The 22,815-nt window shown below is 44.4% G+C and overlaps 1 protein-coding gene across 1 annotated transcript in view; it reads right to left on the reverse strand.

Moving 5' to 3' along the window:
* XRN2 (5'-3' exoribonuclease 2) overlaps positions 1–21,463 on the reverse strand; it is a 53,145-nt gene extending 31,682 nt beyond the window's left edge. Inside the window, exons 1-15 of the mRNA XM_040351174.1 lie at positions 21,314–21,463; positions 13,920–14,047; positions 13,723–13,834; positions 12,228–12,339; positions 11,622–11,680; positions 10,787–10,876; positions 8,591–8,663; positions 8,459–8,509; positions 7,393–7,550; positions 6,836–6,910; positions 6,606–6,739; positions 6,471–6,528; positions 4,609–4,716; positions 832–876; positions 613–744 (exon numbers count right to left, since the gene is read on the reverse strand). Coding sequence (XP_040207108.1) covers positions 613–744; positions 832–876; positions 4,609–4,716; positions 6,471–6,528; positions 6,606–6,739; positions 6,836–6,910; positions 7,393–7,550; positions 8,459–8,509; positions 8,591–8,663; positions 10,787–10,876; positions 11,622–11,680; positions 12,228–12,339; positions 13,723–13,834; positions 13,920–14,047; positions 21,314–21,388 — 1,410 coding nt within the window. The 5' untranslated portion in view covers positions 21,389–21,463. The remainder of the gene's footprint in view (positions 1–612; positions 745–831; positions 877–4,608; positions 4,717–6,470; positions 6,529–6,605; positions 6,740–6,835; positions 6,911–7,392; positions 7,551–8,458; positions 8,510–8,590; positions 8,664–10,786; positions 10,877–11,621; positions 11,681–12,227; positions 12,340–13,722; positions 13,835–13,919; positions 14,048–21,313) is intronic.
* Positions 21,464–22,815: the final 1,352 nt, after the last annotated feature.

Below are 22,815 nucleotides of genomic sequence, written 5' to 3' on the forward strand. Positions count from 1 at the left end.
ACTTTGAACAGATGTAGAGGAGAATACTGCAGATACACAGGTACAACTTGTGTTGGGACACTTCATTTGTGTATCACCCAAGACCAGTCACTTCACTGGATATAAGGGTTTAAGCAGGTTCTTAGGAAGCTGCTATCAATCACTTCTCTTAGAAAAGGAGCAGAGATGCCTTGTGTGTGTCAGCACAGGTAGCATAACATGGGGCTGTAGTTCTCACAGAAGAGCACAAATATGTGGCAACGGCAGGATTCAGCAAGGCAAAGAAGATACCAGAGAATAGATGCGAGGGCAGCATCTATAGGACCAGCAGAAAAAGTTTAAAAATACAGTTTTTCCAATTTATTTTAAATGTACGGTTTATTATAGTTTAAAAAACTAGTTTTAAAATTGCTTATTGCTAAAGTATGTGAATAGATGAAAGTTCACAGCCTGTTTACCACATCACTTTAATAATTGCTGTACAGTGCTGAGAAGATGACACATTTTTAGGCATGTAAAATTCTATTATAAAAAAGTTGGGGGGGAAGGGTAGTAAAAGTGAACATTTACAAAGGGAAAGGTAAAGACTGTTATAAACTATATAAATGTCCATAAAGAAGAAAGATAGCATACCAGATTTTGCTTGCGCATATCATATGCTGCTGCTCTCGGGTTATTTATGGCTTGAGGAACGGACGAGTTACCCCGACCTAGGGCATATGGAGAAAACTGGCCAGATGGAATGTAAGTCGGGTTCTTCTCCGCCTAGAACGGATCATATATTCCATATTACTCTATACATTCAAAAACATTTGCAGCAATATTTCATGGCTAGCCTCATGATCCACTGACCTTCATTCTCTTCTTTTTCTCCTTGTTACGCCTCTTAAAGTTCTCCTAAAACAGATGAGCAAAAAAAAGAAGAAGAAGAAAAAAAAAAAAAAAGAAGGTTAAAAGCAATTTTTTTTAATAAAACCGTAGAATGGGCACAAAATTAACTGGAGGCAAAGATAAACCCATCGACAACCACTTCTCAAAGCGGTTACATTTTAAGGCATGTCATAAACAAACAGCAATTGCTTGTTAGCTCAACCAAACTGTAAAGCCATTAAATGGCTGGCGTCATAGCTTATCACACATGCAGTGTCATGGTAACTAAACAGAGGCCAAGATGGCAACTTCCTTCACCAACGCAGGCACCACTAAAGGGCATATTTTGGAGCCACACAGTAACCCCAGAAGAGGATGGGAGCCACTGTGCAAAACAAGCAGTGGAGGCAAGTATGAGACGTTTGTCATTTTAAAAACAAAGGTTTAGTGTCACTTTAACCACTTGACACCCGCACGCCGTCATATGACGTCCAAAACGGGGACCTGTTATCCTGGGTGGACGTCATATGACGTGATGGGCTTTGCGGGGGGATATCTCAATGATGCCTGCACCCGGAGGCATCATTGAGATATCATTGTTTAGCGGCGGCGATCCTGCGCACCGTAAGAACGATCATAGCGGCGGTTCCGCCGCTAGATCGTTCTTACAGGCGGTGGGAGGGGACATCCCCCCCCCCCCTCCCGCCGCCATCCGGTGCTTCTCCGGGCTCTCCCGTCCCACCGGGGGCCCGGAGAGATGATCGCCGTCCGCCGGATGTTTGCCATAGAGAAGACTGGTGACGATCTGGTCACCAGTCATCTCTATGACCGTCGGAGGCCCGGGCGCGATGTGATGACGTCACGCCCGGGTCCCCGTAAGTAAACAAACTGCAATTGCGGCTAGTTTGAATGAGATCTGTGAATTTTTTTCACGATCTCATTCTTTCCAGCCTGCAGGAGAGATGTGGGGTCTTATTGACCCCGCATCTCTCCTTAAAGAGGACCTGTCACACACATTCCTATTACAAGGGATGTTTACATTCCTTGTAATAGGAATAAAAGCGATTGAAAAAAAAGTGTAAAAAAAAAAAAAAAATTTAAAAAATAAAGAAATAAGTAAAATAAAAAAGAAAAAATAATAAAAAAATTAAAATGCCCCTGTCCCCGGTAGCTCGCGCTCAAAAGCGTACGCACACGTAAGTCCCGCCCACGTATGTAAACGTCGTTCAAACCACACATGTGAGGTGTCGCCGCGTGCGTTAGAGCGTGTGCAACAATTCTAGCACTAGACCTACTCTAACTCTAAACTGGCAACCTGTAAAAATTTTAAAGTGTCGCCTATGGAGATTTTAAAGTAACGAAGTTTGGCGCCATTCCATGAGTGTACGCAATTTTAAAGCGTGACATGTTAGGTATCTAGTTACTCGGCGTAACATCATCTTTCATATTTTACCAAAAAATTGGGTTAACGTTACTGTTTTGTTATTTTTTAATTTATGAAACCATTTTTTTTACAAAAAAAAGCCGTTTAAAAAATTATTGCGCAAATACGGTGCAAGATAAAAAGTTGCAATGACCGCCATTTTATTCCCTAGGGTGTCTGCTAAAAAAACATATATAATGTTTGGGGGTTCTGAGTAATTTTCTAGCAAAAGAATGAGGATTTGTACATGTAGGAAAGAAGGGCCAGAATAGGCCCGGGAAGGAGGTGGGTTTTAAAGCCCGGTATTGAAGTGGTTAATATCAACAATTTATTAACGGTCTATAAATTAGACCAGAGTTAAAGTACATTGGACCTCCATTTTGACAGAAAAAGTCCCCCAATGGTGAAGGTGTCCTTTAGTTGAAGTTGGAAAAGGGAGTAACCCCACCTAGCTATAGCCGTATGGTACACTGGATAAAAACCACTATACATCTTTCAGCAGGTATATGCATTTCAAATATGTGTTTAGGAGGTTTGCCCAAGATCCAAACGACCGTATAGTGGATGGCTACTACGGGTTGTTGCACAGTGCATTTAGCCCAAAATGAACTAGCGGTTAGAACATCTTTCTGTGTTCACAGCATGTAAAAGTAAAAAAAAAAAAAAAAAAAAAAAAAGTATGTCAAAAAGGTGTATAAGGTGTTTTTGCAGGGACTCCGTCACAAGAGACCCTCAGGGGTAGTCAGTCCTGAAAATACTAGATGCCCAAAATATCTGATTTCAGAATGTTTCAGTCACATTCCCAAACCAGCATGTTGTACAGGCAGTCCCTGAACTACATACATCATTTACGACTCACTTTCAAAATGGAAGGTAACAGGAAGTGAGGAAATCTACCCCTAGGAAATTAAGTTAACTCCTGTAAGAATTATCATGGGAAAATGTTGTCTCCACCGACGCTGTATCACCAATCCTCGTTTCCACGACAACCCAAAATGTTCAAAATCCAATTGGCACAGGGACAGAAAGACCCCTTTCACACTGGGGCATTTTTCGGGTGCTTCGGCGTTAGAAAAAGTCTGTAAAGCACCTGAAAGAAGCCTCTTCTGCAATCCCAATGTTAGAGCCCTTTCACACTACCAGCGCCCAAAAACGCTGGTAAAGCGCCGCCAAGACCCCTTTCACACTGGGACGTTTTTCAGGAGCTTTGGCGTTAAAAAAGCTCCCTCAATGGGACTGGGCTTTAGGAGCGGTGTATTCACCCCTCCTAAAGCGCTGCAAAGAAGCTGCTTGCAGGACTTTTGATGCCCTGACAGCGCAGCACCTAAGTGTGAAAACACTCGGGCTTTCACATTGGGGTTGCAGATGCAGCATCTTTCAGGTGCTTTTTTTAATGCCAAGACCCCTTTCACACAGGGGCGTTTTTCAGGCGCTTTAGTGTGAAAGCACGCCCCAGTGTGAAAGGGGTCAAAGGGAGGTGAAATCTTCTGAACTGGGGTACAGGCCGCGCGCAAAAAAAGTTAACCCTTCCCTATGCTATCCAAAACCTAAAAAAAAAAAAAAAAATTTGGACTTGAGTTTCACTTAAAAATTTACCTGTTGCAACTTGCATACAAATTCAGCCTACAGTGGTTTATGCATGAAGATAAAGAAAACCTGTGTGCAGTGCCCGCCCCCCAATAGTTACCCGAGTCCCACTTCGATCCAGCAATCGATGTTCATGAGCTTCTCCCAGGTCTCATTACTCATTGGCTGAGACAGCAGCAGAAGCCATTGGCTCCTGCTACTGTCAATCACAGCCAGTAAGCCAATGAGAGAGCAGCAGGCAGGGCGCCAGCCTGTGCGTCTTAGAAGCAGAGTGGGCTTGGGAGCGAGCATGCACCAGTGCCCACAGAACAAGCGGCTTGACATTGAGGCACTGGATAAAAATGAGGAGCCAGGCACGCCGACAGGGGACCCGACAAGAGGCAGATCGGGGCTACTCTGCAAAACCACCGAATAGCAGGAAAGTACAACTTTTTTTTTTTTAAAGGAACCTTTAATGCCACAGTCATCCTGTTTGTAACCCAAGGACTGCCTGTAAATGAGTATTTAAAAAAAAAAAAAAAAAAAAAGGAAACCGTTAGAACTTCCAATCTCAGTGATGAAGTCAGAGCATCCGAATGACTGCCAAAAAAAAAAAAAAAAAAACAAACATTTTAAACCTGCTCACAAATGATAGCCTCCACTAAACTCTTATGATAAGGTCTTTTTAAGCAGGGGGGGGGGGGTTAGGTTCAGGACCTTTTAAGCGTGGGGGGGGGGGGTTTGAAATGATAGCAAAACCTCAGCCATACATCATCGTCCTTCCTCTTCTTGAAAATGCTGTCTTCAACCTCTCCCACTGCCAGCATGATCATCTGCACCCTCTCCAGGTTCACAAATCCATTCTCTGTAAGGTAACCCTGCAATTTAAAAAGGAGGGGAAAAAATTTAGTCAGTCATTTTCAAAATACTTTTGTTTTTACATTTATATACTGCCCAGACTGTTGTGGGAGCAATTTTTAGCTCTTGAGCGCCACCCTTTGGACCCCTTCTGCCAATTTCATGTTTGGCAAGCATTGATTCCAAGCATGCGTTTGTACTTACTACTTGTGCGACAGATACATGTACTGACCCATCAGAAAATATGACGTGGAGCCGTTGTCCGCCAAAAAATTTACTAGCCTGTCATGATACATGTTGGTCGAAAATTTGACAATTGTCAAAAGGAACGTCCCAACGGTAAGGCCCCTTTCACACTGGGGCGGGAGGTGCGATGGCGGTATAGCGCTGCTCTTTTTAGCGGCGCTATACCATCGGAATTGTGGCGGTATTTGGCCGCTAGCGGTTTTAACTCCCCTGCTAGCAGCCGAAAAAGGGTTAATGCCGCCAGGAATGCGCCTCTGCAGAGGCGCATTGCCGGCGGTATAGCCGCGGTTTCCCATTGATTTCAATGGGAAGGCGCAGTAAACACACCGCTCCAAAGATGCGGCTAGCAGGACTTTTGGAGCGGTCCTGCTAGTGCACCGCACCAGTGTAAAAGCCTTTGGGCTTTCACATTGGAGACACAGCAGTCGCTGTTTAGGGTCGGTTTGCAGGCGCTATTTTTAGCGCAATAGTGCCTGCAAACCGCCCCAGTGTGAAAGGGGCCCTCGAATTTAGGACAGTGTCAGACAATCCCCTTCCAACAATCGAACCGTGTGTGTGTGCGAGGCTTTAGATTGTAGTAGCTTGTACTACATACAGAAAGCAGCGATGTGTTCTTGTAGCAGTCTGATGTACCCTCTACTGCCTTTCTATCATGGAATACAAGACTTTCCAATAATAGAGATGTGGGGGGGGGGGTGCTGTCACAATCACCAATTTGGCCAAGCAAAATAAGCCCTGTATTCATTGATCTGTTGAGCAATGGGAGTGAATACTTCGCATACACTGAAAGCTGATTGGAGAAAATGCACCCTCCCCCTCCACATAGTTAGAGGAAGGAATGTGCTGTGCTGTGACAAGTCAAGCCCTCTGCTCATTTATAGCACCCACCCAGTGGGGCAACTAGACAAATGGCAATGTGGACAGAAATTTGATAATTTTGTGTTCTCACTAGAGTAGGAAAAAGTTGGAACCCCCGTCACCTTTTTAATGCCACCTGTTAAAGGTTTTTCACTCCCTGTCTGATGAAACCATTGTCACAATGTCTACCGAGGGGGAAGTATATTTAAACCAAAGCTCCAGATGGCTGCATGCATATTTAAGCTATTCAAAAGGCTACTCTTATGCTGGGTCGGGGCTGCATTTTAACTCCCCGCTAGAAGCCAAAGGGTTAAAAGCACCTGTGTTGCCGCGCTTCCGAAGCGCTTTTCAGGCATTCCGATAGCCGTGCCCATTTCAATTGGCAGGGGCGGTGTAGGAGAGCAGTATACATCGCTGCAATACCGCCCCGAAAGACACTGCTTTCATGACTTTTCCTGTCCCGCAAGCGCATCGACCCAATATAAAAACACTCTGGCTTTCACACGGAGGCATGAGAGGCTCTTTTCAGGTGCCTGAAAAGCGGCTCATTGTGAAAGGGGTCTTAAGAACAAAGATACTCAGAGACCAATAGTTGTCAAGGTACTGCACACTGAAATACTTTGTAATGTTTGAAGTGGGGAAAAATAAATAAAAAAACAAACAAACTCACCCCAGTCTTGTGGACCACATTCTTGTAGATGGTTACAAGACGGTCGATGGCGCCCTCCCTAAAACAGAATAGCAGGTTAGCCACTTGTTAAAAACTGAAAACCATCTAAAAATTAGGAAAAACTGAAAGATGTACCTGATTTCAAGAGAGGGCAAGTGAGGCAGAAAGTCATTTCCAACAAAGAAACACATGAAAACCCAGTCGTCAATACTTCTTTCAAAATCGAACGGGAAAGGCAAGCTTGACATTGTCAACTCTCTCTCTAGGTACTGATAAAGAAACAGATTTCCAGATGAAAGTACTATAAAACTACTGTATGTATGCACAAAAAAAAAAGAAAATAAAAACATTTAAACAGCACATACCTCACGCAATACATTAAGACGGATGAAAATAAACTCCTGCTCAGAGCCATGTACCGCGCCTGCAAATTCATCATGCTGGGAAAATATAAAGACATCCGTAAATTAAAAAAACATATTTTGTCATTACTAACTATATACTGTAACAATTGTGGAAACTCACAAGTTGGACTACATGCATAAAAAAAAAAAAAAAAAAAAAAAAAAAAAAAAAAACGCAACTAGCCTAAATATCTCAATATGATTTGGCATCAGGATGTTAAAAAACACTACATAGTACAATTTTATATACAAGTGTGTTGACAAGGAACATTCTGATAGAGCGAGCAGAGAGATCACCTAATCAGTCTGGTGCTGCTCTTGCACTCTCCAGTCAGAAGACTGGAGTGAAGACACCACTGTATTCTCTTTACTGCAAGTGTGAGTCGGGGGGAGGGGGGGATCCTCCTGACTGTATATGATGGGGCCATGTACACAAAAAAAAAAAAAAAAAATTGCAAGTTTGCATTCTCCAACCAGCATTTTGTTCCAAAAGTTGAGGGTAGATTTAAAAGTATTACCTCTCCTTTCTTCTCACGAGGCAATCCCTCACAGTTTTTCAGTTCATGTCCCACTTGTGAGCACAATGGACAGGGCCTTGGTTGATTAGGCTTAAACTCTTCCCTTATGATCGTGAATTGCAGTTCATGAGTAGCTAGTCCAAGCATTATGAGATCAGCTAAAAATAAATAAAAAAAGCAAATCTTTACACAGAAAGGGAAACTAGTCATACGATTACTACAAAATCACACACAAACCACTTCGGAATAGTTTGTTGGGAGACAATCTCTTGCAGTCTAAGTTTTAGACATTTCTAAAGGCTTAAAGGGTCACTAAAGGAAAAAAAATGTTTTGCCTAAAATTAATGTCTGCAAGGTAGACAGACAGAATAGTGTAATGATTCTGTTAAAAAACGAGTAAATGCCTATTAAATTCCTTCATCTATATCACCTCCGGCATTCTAGTTTCTGTTTTCTCACTTCCTGGTTTGCGGCGCTCGTTCATGCAAGAACTACATTTCCCAGTATGAATTGCGGCACGCCCAGTAATTCACACCTCCTTGAAGTCTAACACGTAGAGAGCGTCCTGTCACACAGATGTAGTTCCCAGGAGAGGGTGAGCACGTTACTCACGACCGCAGTAAAGCCTCCCATCACGGTGGTGAGTAAAATCAGACAAGCAGGAAGTGAACAGAACAGAAATAGAGCGACTTCTGAGCAAAAACGAATGAGGAAGTGAAAAGAGGAATGTCTGCAGGTAAAGGATGCTTATGATGGGGGAAAAAAAAAAAAATAAATAAAAAAAAAATTCCTTTACAACCCCTTTAACCTCATAGCATACAAAACAGCTACAAGATGAAAATTAAGAAGTTTGCAGCTGGTGAAAAAATTTAGTCCAAACCACCACCATTTAATTCAAGGCTGGTGTTGTGTTGGGCTGAGATTTAGGAATAGCTTGATCATGTCATTTTCTGAAGCTGACCTTATAACTGCACAGAATGCTGTAATTAATAGAAACAAGCATAAACCGCACAATGGAATTAGTTTAATCTCCACATTATGCATAAAGTCACAATTTTGTGCTTACCGTCAGCTCCGCATAAGCAGTGATGAGTGTTTGGGTCATGATGAGGCTGTGCTGTTCGCAGAAGAGAAAGAGAAACCGTTATCATGGAAAACACCATGGGGAATAATCACTCTAACATGCAGCGTTTCATACCTCTCTGTCTTCTGATGTAATCCATAATTTTGTGCTCCCCTTCGCCTGGCGCGCTAGCATCTGATAAAATGACCTACAAAAAAATACAATTAAAAATCAGTTTAGAGAAGTGAAGGTAGCAGCACATTTACAGAGCAATGGTAATGCTATCCAGCAAACCGTGCTAAACTTAAGAACATCACCGTGAATCTTTTTCAGACAAACTGAATTGGGTTTTCAAAGTGTCTCTGTGCAGGATAGCAGCCTCTTGCCTCACATTTACAATTACTTTTAATAAAGTATCCAGGAGACAGCAATGTGTATAACTAATTACGGTTGTGTCTAATTGAACACATGGATTCTGGGAAACACAAGGCCTCATGCATGCCGGGCATCAAAAATGCCACTTTTAAAGGGCACTTGACTTTTGTCTCAAAACGCACCTCCACGTTAGCCTATATGCACACATAGGCTAACCTGGAGGCTTTTACAGACATTTAGGAGGCAGAAAAAAAAAAAAACACACACTTGCACGTTGGGTAGAGGAGTGTATCAGAAGGGGAAAAAAAGCCGCCTGCTGCACCTAAACACTAGGCATGTTTACCATTTGAGCGTCTATTTTAAACGGCTATAATTTTTTTTTTTTTCGGCTAATTGTATGAATGAACGGCCAAACACTTGACGTGCAAAAACGGATTTGCAAAACCCGGCTTTAGGCACATTTTTTTTATCCCGCTTTTCTTTTGTCAGGAGAAAAGGCATTCCCCGAAAGTTTGCCAAAATGTCCAGTGTGCATGAGGCCCAAGTGTGCTTAACGATGGGTTACTTTTGTATTTTTACTGGAAATCTGAAGAGTGCATTTACAACTCTTGGCATGTAGAATACCAGGTTTATCTGCAAGCACATGATTTGGTAGACCAGGGTGACCCAATAATAACCAACCTCTTCCCAGCTGCCGAACACATATATGTTGCCCTATGTAAAACACAAAACTGTGCCAATAGCACATGCCTTGCCTGCTCCCAGCACAATCACTGGCGGGGATCAGAAAGCCCCCGATTCATACTTACGATCGGGAGCATCTCAAACATGTGGGAGCCAATTGGAGGTCATGTAACCCAAATGCCTGCTTCTAGAAGTTCGGTGATGGCAGGAAGGGGTTAAAATGCTTGAATTGTGTGTGTGTGTGGGGGGGGGGGGGGCTTGGTGTATGGGAGAAAAAGCAGGAGAGGGCAGGCATACTACATCATCCCTTGTGTATTCAAACTACACAAGTGTGAATGTGCTCTGATGAGGAGTTAAGGTGATTGTAAAAGCGCATTTTTTTTTACTTATAAAAAACAACAAACATGCTATACTTACCTGCTCTGTTGCAGTGAATTTGCACAGAGCAGCCCAGACCCTCCTCTTCTCGGGTGCCTCCTCTGTGATCCTGGCCACTCCCTCCTGTTCAGTGCCCCCACAGAAAGCAGGGTGCCATGGGGGGCACCCAAGCTGAGTCACAGCTTGGTTTGTCCATTCAGATACGGAGCCCCAACCCAGCCCCTCACCATTGCATCAAGATAAAAAACTGCCTTAACAAAACAAGCCCCTTAAAACCTTATGTCCCACGTTAAATGGGTGTTTTATTACGGAAATCCATTCATTTGAATAGGCTCTAAAATGCACAACAGCCCTAAAACACATACCTGCACTGTATTTGCCAATACAATGCTACTGTACTGCAACAGGCCTTGGTGTGATGTGCAAAATCAACAGCACTGCAAAGAACTGTAGGCAAGTTTCCATAAGGCATGCGTTACCGTAAATGCACATATGTGAAGTTGGCTTTACAGGAAAGCTGTCACCTAAGAGATACAAGTTTTCTTAACATCTCAGATCTCTTTTGGTATGATGTTCTACAGAAACTGGTGAAAAATGATGAACTGGTTGCAAGCTTTGCCCGTGTCCAGTCTATGAATATCCAACCTGTGTCTTACTCTAAAGTTACAGGATTACGCTTCTACTAAACCAAAGCTGACAAAGGGAATCCCCCCTTCCAAGTGATTGACCACAAGACTTAAAATATCCTCCAGAACTTTCCCTGGGGATACAATACAAAGACACTTGAGCCATTTGTACACAGATCTTTGCTCCAATAAAACACAAAGGATGTAATACCAGCTCGATCAGAAAGAGCTGGTCATGCAAAAAATAAATAAAGAAAAAGAAACTTACTGTAATGTTTTTCCAACCAGGGTCATTGTTAAGACGATCTGCAACATAATAGCGAAGGCATTTGGCCAGGTTGTCCATAAACTCTGTCCCCTAACAAGGTGAAAACAGTGTTACTAAAACATTGAGGTTTCACGATTAGAAATACACATTGCAAATGTAATACATGCTTAAAAAAAATAAAAATAAATAAAAAGTCTATATATTTCTACTGTGCACATGTAAACACTACTGTGGTCAATGGCTTTAGAAACTTAGTAAAGCTGGGTACACATTGCTTTTGCCCCCATTCAGCCAACAGCGAGGGATGCAAACCCCAAAGCCCCCACCCCCCGCCAGGACATTGTATTTTGACAGTGGGGACTCTCAGCTGTTAAAACACACTGACCAGCACTGCAGTCCATTGGCCGCCAATCAAAAGTTTTCCAGCAGGTCCATACGTCAGAAGCCAGAGGTCTATACAAAGATTGAAATTCAGCTGGCCCCTACTGAACCAAAAAAGTCAATCCGTGCGGATCCAGCTTTAGTATGGAGCCATGGGGCATGGTGGGCAGGTCCTCAAAAATAAGTACTTTGATTGAAAGTACACTTACCCTTTAAAAAGGAGAACAAAACCAGAGAGGAAAAAAAAAAAAGGTATTGGCTAACAAACTATTGGCTGGAGCACAGAGCGTGAGCTCCACAGTGTTGGAGCTGCCCATGCACCATATTGCAGGTAGGATGCTGAGCAGTCAAGTTTTAGGGATCACTTTAGTAGATCACTCATTTTTGTGGCAAGGTAATTTAGTGCTTTGAGAATAAGCTGCTCAATCTTAAACCTACTATGCAGCTTACTTACAGGTGTAATACAGTTGCTATCAAATCGCTCTTTTATCTCTTCAGTAGGCAAATGACCACCTGTGAAAACAAAACCAAATGTGTTAAAATAAGCATTTCTGGAAAATTGCTGAGAAATTCAGTGCCTATTTAAAGGAAACCTGTACTGAAAAGCATTAGTAACCCATTTCATAAAATGTAAAAATGGCCTGACTGTTTGGTTTGCCAACCTAAAACAAGTATAGATCATGTGAGGTCAGAACTCCAGATCTGCATGTTTGTGCAGGGGGGGGGGGGGGGGGGCGTGATACAGAAAGCACCAGACCACCCCAGCTAACATTTTTAGAAGAAAGGTCGCCAACTCCTGTCTATAAAGTGTCATTGCCAATGCTAGATGCTGGTCATGCACAACTTCAGACACCAGATCAAATGTGTCATTGCCATGGTTTTAGCAGAAAACAGACTACTGTGCAGCAATAGAGGGCAAGGCTTATATGTGAGGAACATAAAGTTATGACCCTTGCTTAATGTCCCTTTTCCAAGTACTTATTCTGTATCAGTAGGATAGGTGAAAGGCAACTCCTGAAAATGACAACAAGAAAATAATTTATATGGTCCATTTGCGTACCTTTAGACAGAATTTCCTCACGTATTTTCTCTTTTTCTTCCGTCAGTTCCACCCCCTCCTTGGATGCCCTAAAACGTCTTGAACGCTGTTGATTCATTTTAGCCCTAGGTGCCTACAGTATAAAAAGCAAGATTAATATCCAAATGAAACTAAATCAAAACACCCAAAAAAAAAAAAAAAAAAAAAAAAAAAAAAAAAAAGGTATAATATATAAGAACCTACCACCAAAGAAACACCCAAAATAAATTACTCCCGCTCCCAGCGATACCACATGTGTACGTTAGTTGTATGCAACTGTAGTACAGCCCAGAAACAATAGTGCGCATGATTTTGTTTTTCGTCCTACCATAACCACTTCCATACCGAGCCTATTTTGGCATTCCTCTCCTACATGTAAATATCATAATTATTTTTGCTGGAAAATTACTCAGAAGCCCCAAACATATATTCAAGTAAAAGTTAACCCTTTTTTTGTATGTGAAAGATATTACACCAAACAAGATACCCAGCATGTCACGCTTTAAAATAGTGCGCACTCATGAAATGCCGCCAAACTGGTACTTAAAAATCTCCACAGGCGAACCTTAACATTTTTTTTTACAGATTACCAATTGAGCTACAGAGGTCTTGGGCTAGAATTATTGCCCTCGCTCTAATGCACGTGGCGAAACCTCATTTGTAATTTGAACGTCGTTTACATATGTGGGCATGACTTGCGTATGCGTTCCCTTCTGTGCATGAGCAGGCAGGGCGCTTTAAATGTATTTTTATTGTTTATTTTACCTTTCTTACACTCTTTAAAAATGTTATCACTTTTATTCCAATTACAAGAAATTGTAACATCCCTTGTAATAGTGCACGACAGGTCCTCTTTCTTTTCATAAAAAAGTCCCCTCCCGAGGCCTGTTAGAACGTTTAAGTGGCTTAAATGCCGCCATGATTATTCTTACAGTGCACAGAATCCCTGGCCGAAAAAGAGGATATCTGAATGAGGCCTGTAGCTCATTCAGATATCCCACCCAAAGTCCAGGACGTCATATGACGTCCTTTGGCTGGAAGTGGTTGGAAAAAAAAAAAAAAAAAAAAACTTGTGCAAAAATTTACTGACCCTGACCTTTGATTCTTACTTGATCCAAAACACCACCCTGGCATACGTATTGTTGGCAAGGGGGTACAAATAAAATTAGAGGCTGTGTGGGGCTCCACCCACACAGCCAAGTCAATCATTCAGAGGAATCTGAATGAATGCGCTAGAAGTCCCATCTACCACCACAGCAGACAGCTTGTAGCGCTGAAAATGTGAGTGCCGCCGAGCACTCTGAAAGCTGTATGAAGTGTCAATCTCTCAAACAGTATGCCAGTACACAGGTCTGTGCATGGCTATTGTTACACATGCCCCATATATATGGCAGATCTTTCATCTCAAGTGTGAAAAGATTTTGCGAACAAATACCAATTATTAAAAACCCTGAAATAAAACAAATCAGGCACTTACCACTCCATCAATGGCCATGTACAGCAACCTTCTTGGTCTCACAATGTTAAATAATCTGTCAATATACTCGAAAATGGCGACCATCATCTCATCCTCATTTTTAGGGGCTGGTCTGAAATTTTACAGAATATATGTTTAACTACGGTTACTGTACATTTTCTTTTCCAGCCGTATGAAAAAGGAAACGCATTACTTACTTATCTTCAGGATGGGTACAAGGATGAATGATGCCATTCATGTCCAAGTACAAGTTGTCAAATTCCACATCATTAGGATTGGGTTTACTTGTATCCACTGGGATCTTGATGCCATTGCATTCTTTAGCCTGGAAAAAAAAAAGAAGATTTTCTGTTATTCACCAGTAATAAGATTTTATATTTATCTGACAAAATAAAAAACACAATCCAATATGTGGTTGTTAAAAACTACAGATTCTTCCTAGTAGTTTTGCCATCCGAGTCAATCAAAAGGCAAAACTTTAAAACCCCTGTATCGGAATTTGACAAGAAAAGTTTGATGTGAGCTTTTGGTCGGAAATTCTGACCGTGTGCATTCCCCATCTGACATTTTCTGTCTGAATTTCCGACGGCAAAAGTTCTTGGTCGGAAATTCCGATCGTTTGTATGCAATGCCGACGCGCAAAAATCCTACGCATGCTCGGAATCATTGAACTTAATTTTTCACGGCTCGTCGTAGTGTTAAGTCACCACGTTGACAGCGTCACCGCATTCTTGACAGTCGGAATTTCCAACATTTGTGTGACTGTGTGTATGCAACACAAGTTTCAGCCAACATTCCATCGGAAAAAAAAAAAAAATCCACGGTTTTCTTGTCTGTGTGAAAGTTAGTCTACAAGCTTTGGTACCAATCATTGAAAATTGGTCAGTCCTAACGTACCAGCAGTCTAATTTCTGGCGGACCCTAAAATGGCAGGACAAACAAACAAAAAAAAAACACCTCCCCCCCCCCCTTTTTTGGAAAGTAGGTAGTCCAAGGTATTTAGTAAGAGGCACACAGCATCTCACAAAAGTGAGTACACCCCTCACATTTGTAAATATTCTATTACATCATTTTATGTGACAACACGGAAGAAATGTCACTTTGCTACAATGTAAAGTAGTGAGTGTACAGCTTGTATAACAGTGTAAATTTGCTGTCTCCGCAAAATAACTCAACACACAGCCATTAATGTCTAAACCGCTGTTAAATGTCACCCCTAAGTGAAAATGTCCAAATTGGGCCAAAAGTGTCAATCTTTGCCAAGCATTGCCTTCACCCTCTTGGGCATGGAGTTCACCAGATCTTTTTACAAGTTGTCACTGAAGTCCTCTTCTACTCCTCCATGATGACATCACAGGGCTGGTGGATGTTAGAAGACTTGCACTCTTCCACCTTCCATTTCAGGATGCCCCACAGATGCTCAACAGGGTTTAGGTTTGGAGACATGCTTGGCCAGTCCATCACCCTTACCCTCAGCTTCTTCAGCAAGGCAGTGGTCGTCTTGGTGGAGTTTGGGGTCGTTATGTTGGAATACTGCCCTGTAGCCCAGTCTCTGAAGGTAGGTGGAGGGGGATCATGCTCTTCTTCAGTATGTCACAGTACATGTTGGCATTCATGGTTCCCTCAATGAACTGTAGCTCCCCAATGCCGGCAGAACTCATGCAGCCCCAGACATGACACTCCCACCACCATGCTTGACTGTAGGCAAGAGACACTTGTCTTTGTACCCCTCACCTGGTTGCTGCCACACATGCTTGACATCATCTGAACCAAATATGTTTATCTTGGTCCCATCAGACCACAGGACATGGTTCCAGTAATCCATGTCCTTAGTCTGCTTGTCTTCAGCAAAACTGTTTGCAGACTTTCTTGTGCATCATCCTTAGAAGAGGCTTCCTTCTGGGATGACAGCCATGCATACCAATTTGATGCAGTGTGTGGTGTATGGTCTGAGCACTGACAGGCTGACCCCCCCCCCCCCACCAACCTCTGCAGCAATACTGGCAGCACAGATACATCTATTTCCCAAAGACACCCTTTGGATTTGGCGCTGAGCACATGCACGCAAATTCTTTGGTCGACCATGGCGAGGCCCGTTCTGAGTGGAACCTGTCCTGTTAAACCGCTGTATGGTCTTGGCTCACTGTGCTGCAGCTCAGTTTCAGGGTCTTGGCAATCTTATAGCCTAGGCCAGTGATGGCGAACCTTGGCACCCCAGATGTTTTGGAACTACATTTCCCATGATGCTCCACTACACTGCAGCATGCATGAGCATCATGGGAAATGTAGTTCCAAAACATCTGGGGTGCCAAGGTTCGCCATCACTGGCCTAGGCCATCTTTATGTAGAGCAGCAATTATTTTATTCAGATCTCAGATAGTTTGCCATGTTAAACTTCTAGTGACCAGTATAAGGCTGGATTTACACCTATGCATTTTTGGTGTTTGTTTGCAGATTTGTACTACAGAACATGTTCCATAGAAAAACCATGTTAAATTGACTGTAGTGCAAATCTGCAAAAAGCACCAGAAATGCATAAGTGTGAATCCAGCCTAAGAGAGAGATGGTGTTAAATTTGAAATCAATCTCTCTCAGACTGGATTCACAGCTATGCAGTTTTGGTGCTTTTTGCATTTCGCAGATTTGCAAAATGCAGAGAGAGATTGATATCAAATTTAACACTGAGATCTTGTAACACACACACACACACACACTAATGAGTCACATGACACCGGGGAGAGAAAATTGCCAATTGAGCACAATTTGGAAATGTTCACTTAGGGGTGTACTCACTTTTGTTGCCAACGGTTTAGGCATTAACCGCTTAGAAGGGGTGCCGATGCTCATGACCGCCAGCCACGAGAGGCAGAACAGAGACGTGCGTGTAAACAAAAAAAATCCCTGTTCTGAGGGGTGGGGGGGGGGGGAAGATCCCAATAGCTAGGAACCACGATCTTTCATCTCCTATAGTCAGTCCCCTCCCCCTACAGTTAGAACACAGTCAGGGAACACAATTAACCCCTTGATCGCCCACTAGTGTTAACCCCTTCCCTGCCAGTGACATTTACACAGTAATCAGTGCATTTTTTAGCCGTATAAATGCCAATGGTCCCAAAAATGTGTCAATAGCGTTCGATGTGTCTGCCCTAATGTTGCATTCCCGATATTGGGATATATCCCAAAATAAAAATTGCAGATTGCCACCATTACTAGTAACAAAAAAATAATAAAAATAGCATAGACCTATCCCTCATTTTGTAGGCTCTATAACTTTTGCACAAACCAATATACGCTTATTGCGATTTTTTTTACCAAAAATATGTAGAATACATGGGGATATTTATTATAGCAACAAGTAAAAAAAAAAAAAAATTGTGTTTTTTAAAATTGTCGCAAAAAATACCAACAAGAGAAAGCTGTGTGTGTGTCAATTACAGCCTCGTTCCCTACTGTGCATGTGCGACTCGTGCTGGGCAATCAAAATGGTCCCTGCTGTCAACCAGAAGACAGCGCAGGGGTGGGGAGTGGCGTAACCTATGCCCTGAAGTGGGTGCAAAAGGTATTTCACCCCCTTGAAAGGTGCCAAATGTGACACGGAGGGGGGAGGGGGGGTATGTAGGGCTCTGAAAAGCAGGAGATTCCATTTTTGCGTGGACCTCCGCTTGAAGTTAAAATCTAAATTTTTTGCTAGAAAATTACTTACAGGCCCCCAAACCTATATTATATTTATATATATTTTAGCAGAGACCGTAGGGAAAAAAATGGCAATTGCTGCAATATTGTTACACTGTATTTGCCCAGCGGTCTTTTAAATGCATTTAAAAATGAATATAAAAAAAAAACCTAAACAGTAAAATTAGGCCAATTTTTTGGGGTTTTAATGTGAAAGATGTTACGCCACGAGAATTGTGATCTATCTACTAAGAAAAAATAAAATAAATCGTGATTCTCATTTTAGCCAGAATTGTGCAGCTCTAGTATAGCGTCGCACGACACTGTGCAGGGACCGCCCTGTCTTTTCTTCCGCTCTCCCCTACGGGGGATCGGATGAACACGGACCGTATGTCCATGTTCATCCGATCCGCAGACGGAAGAAAAAAAATAGGGTTTTCTTCCGTCTACAAAATCGGATCTTTGCGGAGGCGGGTGATTACGGGTGTCAGCGATGTTCATCCGCTGACACCCGTAATCTCATTGGGACCAATGTATGTCCCTTTTTCATCCGCAAATGGATGGATGAAAAAGCGGACAAACGGTCCGCACGTGTGAAAGGGGCCTAACACTCACTACTTTACATTGTAGCAAAGTGTCATTTCTTCAGTTCAGTGTTGTCACATGAAAAGATATAAATAAAATATTTGCAAAAAATGTGAAAGGTGTACTCAATTTTGTGAATGAGTATACAGTTGTGCTCATAAGTTTACATACCCTGGCAGAATTTATGATTTATTGGCCATTTTTCAAAGACAATGAATGATAACACAAACTTCTTTCTCTCATGGTTAGCGTTTGATAATAAATGGCTTCAGCCAATCAATTGTTCTTTTTTTCCTCTTCAAATCATTACAGAAACGACACAAATGACCTAACTCAAAAGTTTACAGCGCCAGTTCTTAATACCGTGTATTGCCCCCTTTAACATCAATGACAGCTTGAAGTCTTTTGTGTATTTGTGGGCGAGGCTCTTTTTCTTCTCAGATGGTAAAGCTGCCCATTCCTCTTGGCAAAAGGCCTCCAGTTCCTGTAAATTCTTGGGCTGTCTTGCATGAACTGCACATTTGAGATCTCTCCAGAGTGGCCCAATGATATTGAGATCAGGAGACTGAGATGGCCTTCACTTTATTCTGCTGTAGCCAATGACAGGTCGACTTGGCCTTGTGTTTTGAATCATTGTCATGTTGGAATGTCCAAGTACGTCCCATGCGCAACTTTCTGGCTGATGTATAGAAATGTTCCTTCAGTATTTTTTGATACCATACTGCAGGCCTCGACAAAATCCGGGCGCCCGGGTCGCAATTGCAACACGAAATTATGACCTGGCGCCTGGGGAAGCTTAGGGCCCGCCAGTAATTGAGGCAGCGGCTTTCACAGAAAGAAGCTGAGGCCTGCAAAGCCGCTGCCTCATTTATCGCCGGCGCGGGGCACGATCACGGCGGGCCCGCAGGTAATTGAGGCCGCAGCTTTGTGGCCTTCACAGAAGGAAGCTGAGGCCTGCAGAAGGCCGCAATGCCGCGGCCTCAATTACTGGCCGGTAATTGAGGCCGCGGCTTTGCGGCCTTCTGCAGCCTCAGCTTCCTTCTGTGATCTGGCGCCATCTTGTGGTGGCCGTTGGCATTACAGGTTACATTACAAGTAGCAAAACAGCAGTTCTAATGTGTTTTTTCACTGCCATCTCCTTCCCTCTAATTAGAACCCCCCAAACATTACATTTTTTATTCTAACACCCTAGAGAATAAAATGGCGGTCGTTGCAATACTTTCTGTCACACCGTATTTGCGCAGCGGTCTTACAAGAACACTTTTTTTGGGGAAAAATACACTTTTTTAATAAAAAAATAAGACAACAGTAAAGTTAGCCCAATTTTTTTTTTTATATTGTGAAAGATAATGTTACGCTGAGTAAATTGATACGCAACATGTCACGCTTCAAAATTGCGTCCATTTGTGGAATGGATACAAACTTTTACCCTTTAAAATCTCCATAGGCCAGGGCTCGACAAAATCCAGGTGCCCGGTCCCAATTGAGACAAGAAATTGTGACCTGGCGCCCGCCAGTAATTGAGGCCGTGGCTTTGCGGCCTTCACAGAAGGAAGCTTAGGACGCAAAGCCGCAGCCTCAATTACCGGCTGGCGTGGCGGGGGCGAAGGAAGACACAGGATCCTGTGTCTCCGTGCACCCCCCGCGGCCCGCTCTCTCCCCTTTATGGAGGACCCCCGCCCCCACAGAGGACGGCCCGCTCTCTCTCCCCTCCATGGAGGACCCCGCACAGAGGACGACCCGCTCTCTCTCCCCTCCATGGAGGACCCCGCACAGAGGACGACCCGCTCTCTCTCCCCCCCATGGAAGACCCCGCACAGAGGACGACCCGCTCTCTCTCCCCCCCATGGAGGACCCCGCACAGAGGACGGCCCGCTCTCTCTCCCCCCCATGGAGGACCCCGCACAGAGGACGGCCCGCTCTCTCTCCCCTCCATGGAGGACCCCGCACAGAGGACGACCCGCTCTCTCTATGGAGGATCCTGCACAGAGGACGACCCGCTCTCTCCCCTCTATGGAGGATCCAAGGCAGAGGACGGCTTTCTCCCCCCCCCCCCCCTCTATGGATGATCCCCCACAGATGACAGCTCTCTCTCCCCCCTCTATGGAGGATCCCCACACTGAGGACGGCTCTCTTCCCCCCCCCCCTATGGAGGATGCCGCACAGAGGCTGGCCCGCTCTCTTTCTCTCCCCCTCTATGGAGGATCCCGCACAGAGGACGGCCCGCTCTCTCTCTCTCCTCTATGGAAGATCCCCACAGAGGACGGCCCGCTCTCTCTCTCTCCTCTATGGAAGATCCCCACAGAGGCCGGCCCGCTCTCTCTCTCTCCTCTATGGAAGATCCCCACAGAGGCCGGCCCGCTCTCTCTCTCTCCTCTATGGAAGATCCCCACAGAGGCCGGCCCGCTCTCTCTCTCCTCTATGGAAGATCCCCACAGAGGCCGGCCCGCTCTCTCTCTCCTCTATGGAAGATCCCCACAGAGGCCGGCCCGCTCTCTCCTCTATGGAAGATCCCCACAGAGGACGGCCCGCTCTCTCCTCTATGGAAGATCCCCACAGAGGACGGCCCGCTCTCTCCTCTATGGAAGATCCCCACAGAGGACGGCCCGCTCTCTCTCTCTCCTCTATGGAAGATCCCCACAGAGGACGGCCCGCTCTCTCTCCTCTATGGAAGATCCCCACAGAGGACGGCCCGCTCTCTCTCTCTCCTCTATGGAAGATCCCCACAGAGGACGGCCCGCTCTCTCTCTCTCTCCTCTATGGAAGATCCCCACAGAGGACGGCCCGCTCTCTCTCTCCTCTATGGAAGATCCCCACAGAGGACGGCCCGCTCTCTCTCTCTATGGGAGGATCCCCACAGAGGACGGCCCGCTCTCTCTCTCTCTATAGAGGATCCCCACAGAGGACGGCCCGCTCTCTCTCTCCTCTATGGAAGATCCCCACAGAGGACGGCCCGCTCTCTCTCTCCTCTATGGAAGATCCCCACAGAGGACGGCCCGCTCTCTCTCCTCTATGGAAGATCCCCACAGAGGACGGCCCGCTCTCTCTCTCTCTCTCTCTCCTCTATGGAAGATCCCCACAGAGGACGGCCCGCTCTCTCTCCTCTATGGAGGATCCCCACAGAGGACGGCCCGCTCTCTCTCCTCTATGAACAGAGCTCCCCCTCTATACAGTAATTCCGCCTCATTCCATTTACAATACAAAACAGGAAATCCAGGCCCGCTGCGCACACAGGAGCCATGTGACCCAAGTGATAACAGCCGGGCCTTTCTTCCTTCCTTCCCCCCGGACGCACACGGCAGTAACAAAGCGGGCATGGCCGCGGGGCGCTCACCTTTTCCTCCACCGAGTGTACGACGATAGATGGATACTTGCGGCTCAGCCAGCGAAAGAAGGCCGGGACTCCCATGACTTACACTTGCAGCCTGAACAGAAGAAGGCCGCAGAGTGTACGCACTAGAAACCGGAAACCGCCTACACAATATCACGAGAATACTCGTTCTCCGGCGTCCTGACGTCAGCACAGGGGGCGGAGACTGAGGCTGGCGGCGCCATGTTTGAAGATGGCATTTCTAATGCGGCCTGTTCTTTGTGTACACAGATTCTACCTGTGCTATGTACAGCTGCCTTCGTCAGTTTTATTCTCCATATTTTGTTCAAGAGACAAAGCAGCTTTAATGGAAATGTGTAAAAACAAGATTAACCTGCAGTATATAACTGGCAACCTGTGGTAGAGAAAAATTCCCATAAGCTGGATATATACCGTATTTTACACCAAACACTCCTATGAACATTCCTACAAAATCTTCTCTTCGATAACTTGACAAATTTCATGGAAAGCAGTTACATTTTTTTTTTACTTTAACAACCCATTTGGAGTAATTGGACTTTGCTGAATAAAAAACACAAACACTGTTAGAAATTCATTCGTTGAAGAAAAAATCCCACTGCTTTTTACTGTTGTTGAAAATTAATGTTGATTTGACCCCACTAATGATTATTAGAAAATCAGACGAATGTTCCTAAAACAAAAAATGTCAGACAAAAATCTACAAGTGTGTAGCCAGCCTAAAGGGGAAGAAAATCAGCAGTAAAATTTCGTACGACGCACAATCGGCCGATTATCTGATCATTAGTATTGTGCTTTCAACAGCCGATTCTGACTTTTCGGATGACAAAAACTGATGGTGCTGGCTAGAAAATGTTTATCGTAAGACCCCTTTCACACTAAGGCCGCGTACACACGGTCAAACATGTCCGCTGAAACTGGTCCGACCGTTTGTACGGCCTAGCGGACAGGTTTCCAGCGGACAAAAGTTTCTTAGCAAGCTAAGAAACTTGTCCGCTGGAAACATGTCCGTCGGACATGTCCGATGGTTAGTACACCTAATCGGACATGTCCGCTGGTTATGACGTGTAACCAGCGTCCCGAAATCCTGCGCATGCGTCAAATTGATTAGACGCATGCGTGGAAGCATTGCACTTCCGTGTTTGAGAACGTCGGTGTCTTCTACGTCACCGCGTTCTCTGTCAGCTGGGATTTTGGTCTGATGGTGTGTACACACATCAGACCAAAAGCTCCCAGGAGACATGTCCGATGAAAACGGTCCGCGGACCGTTTTCATCGGACATGTCTCCTCGTGTGTACGGGGCCTAAAGGTGTTTTTCATATGTTTTTGAGCGATAAAAATAGCGCCTGTAAAGTGCCTGAAAATCGCTGTGCGCTTGAGGGACAGGAAAAAAAGTCCTGCAAGCAGCATCTTTGGGGCGGTGTATACAGCGCTCCTACACCGCCCCTGCCCATTGGAATGCATGGGCAATGCTTCCAAAGAGCCA

Source organism: Rana temporaria, chromosome 4, assembly GCF_905171775.1.
Source record: "Rana temporaria chromosome 4, aRanTem1.1, whole genome shotgun sequence".
Taxonomy (NCBI): Eukaryota; Metazoa; Chordata; class Amphibia; order Anura; family Ranidae; genus Rana; species Rana temporaria.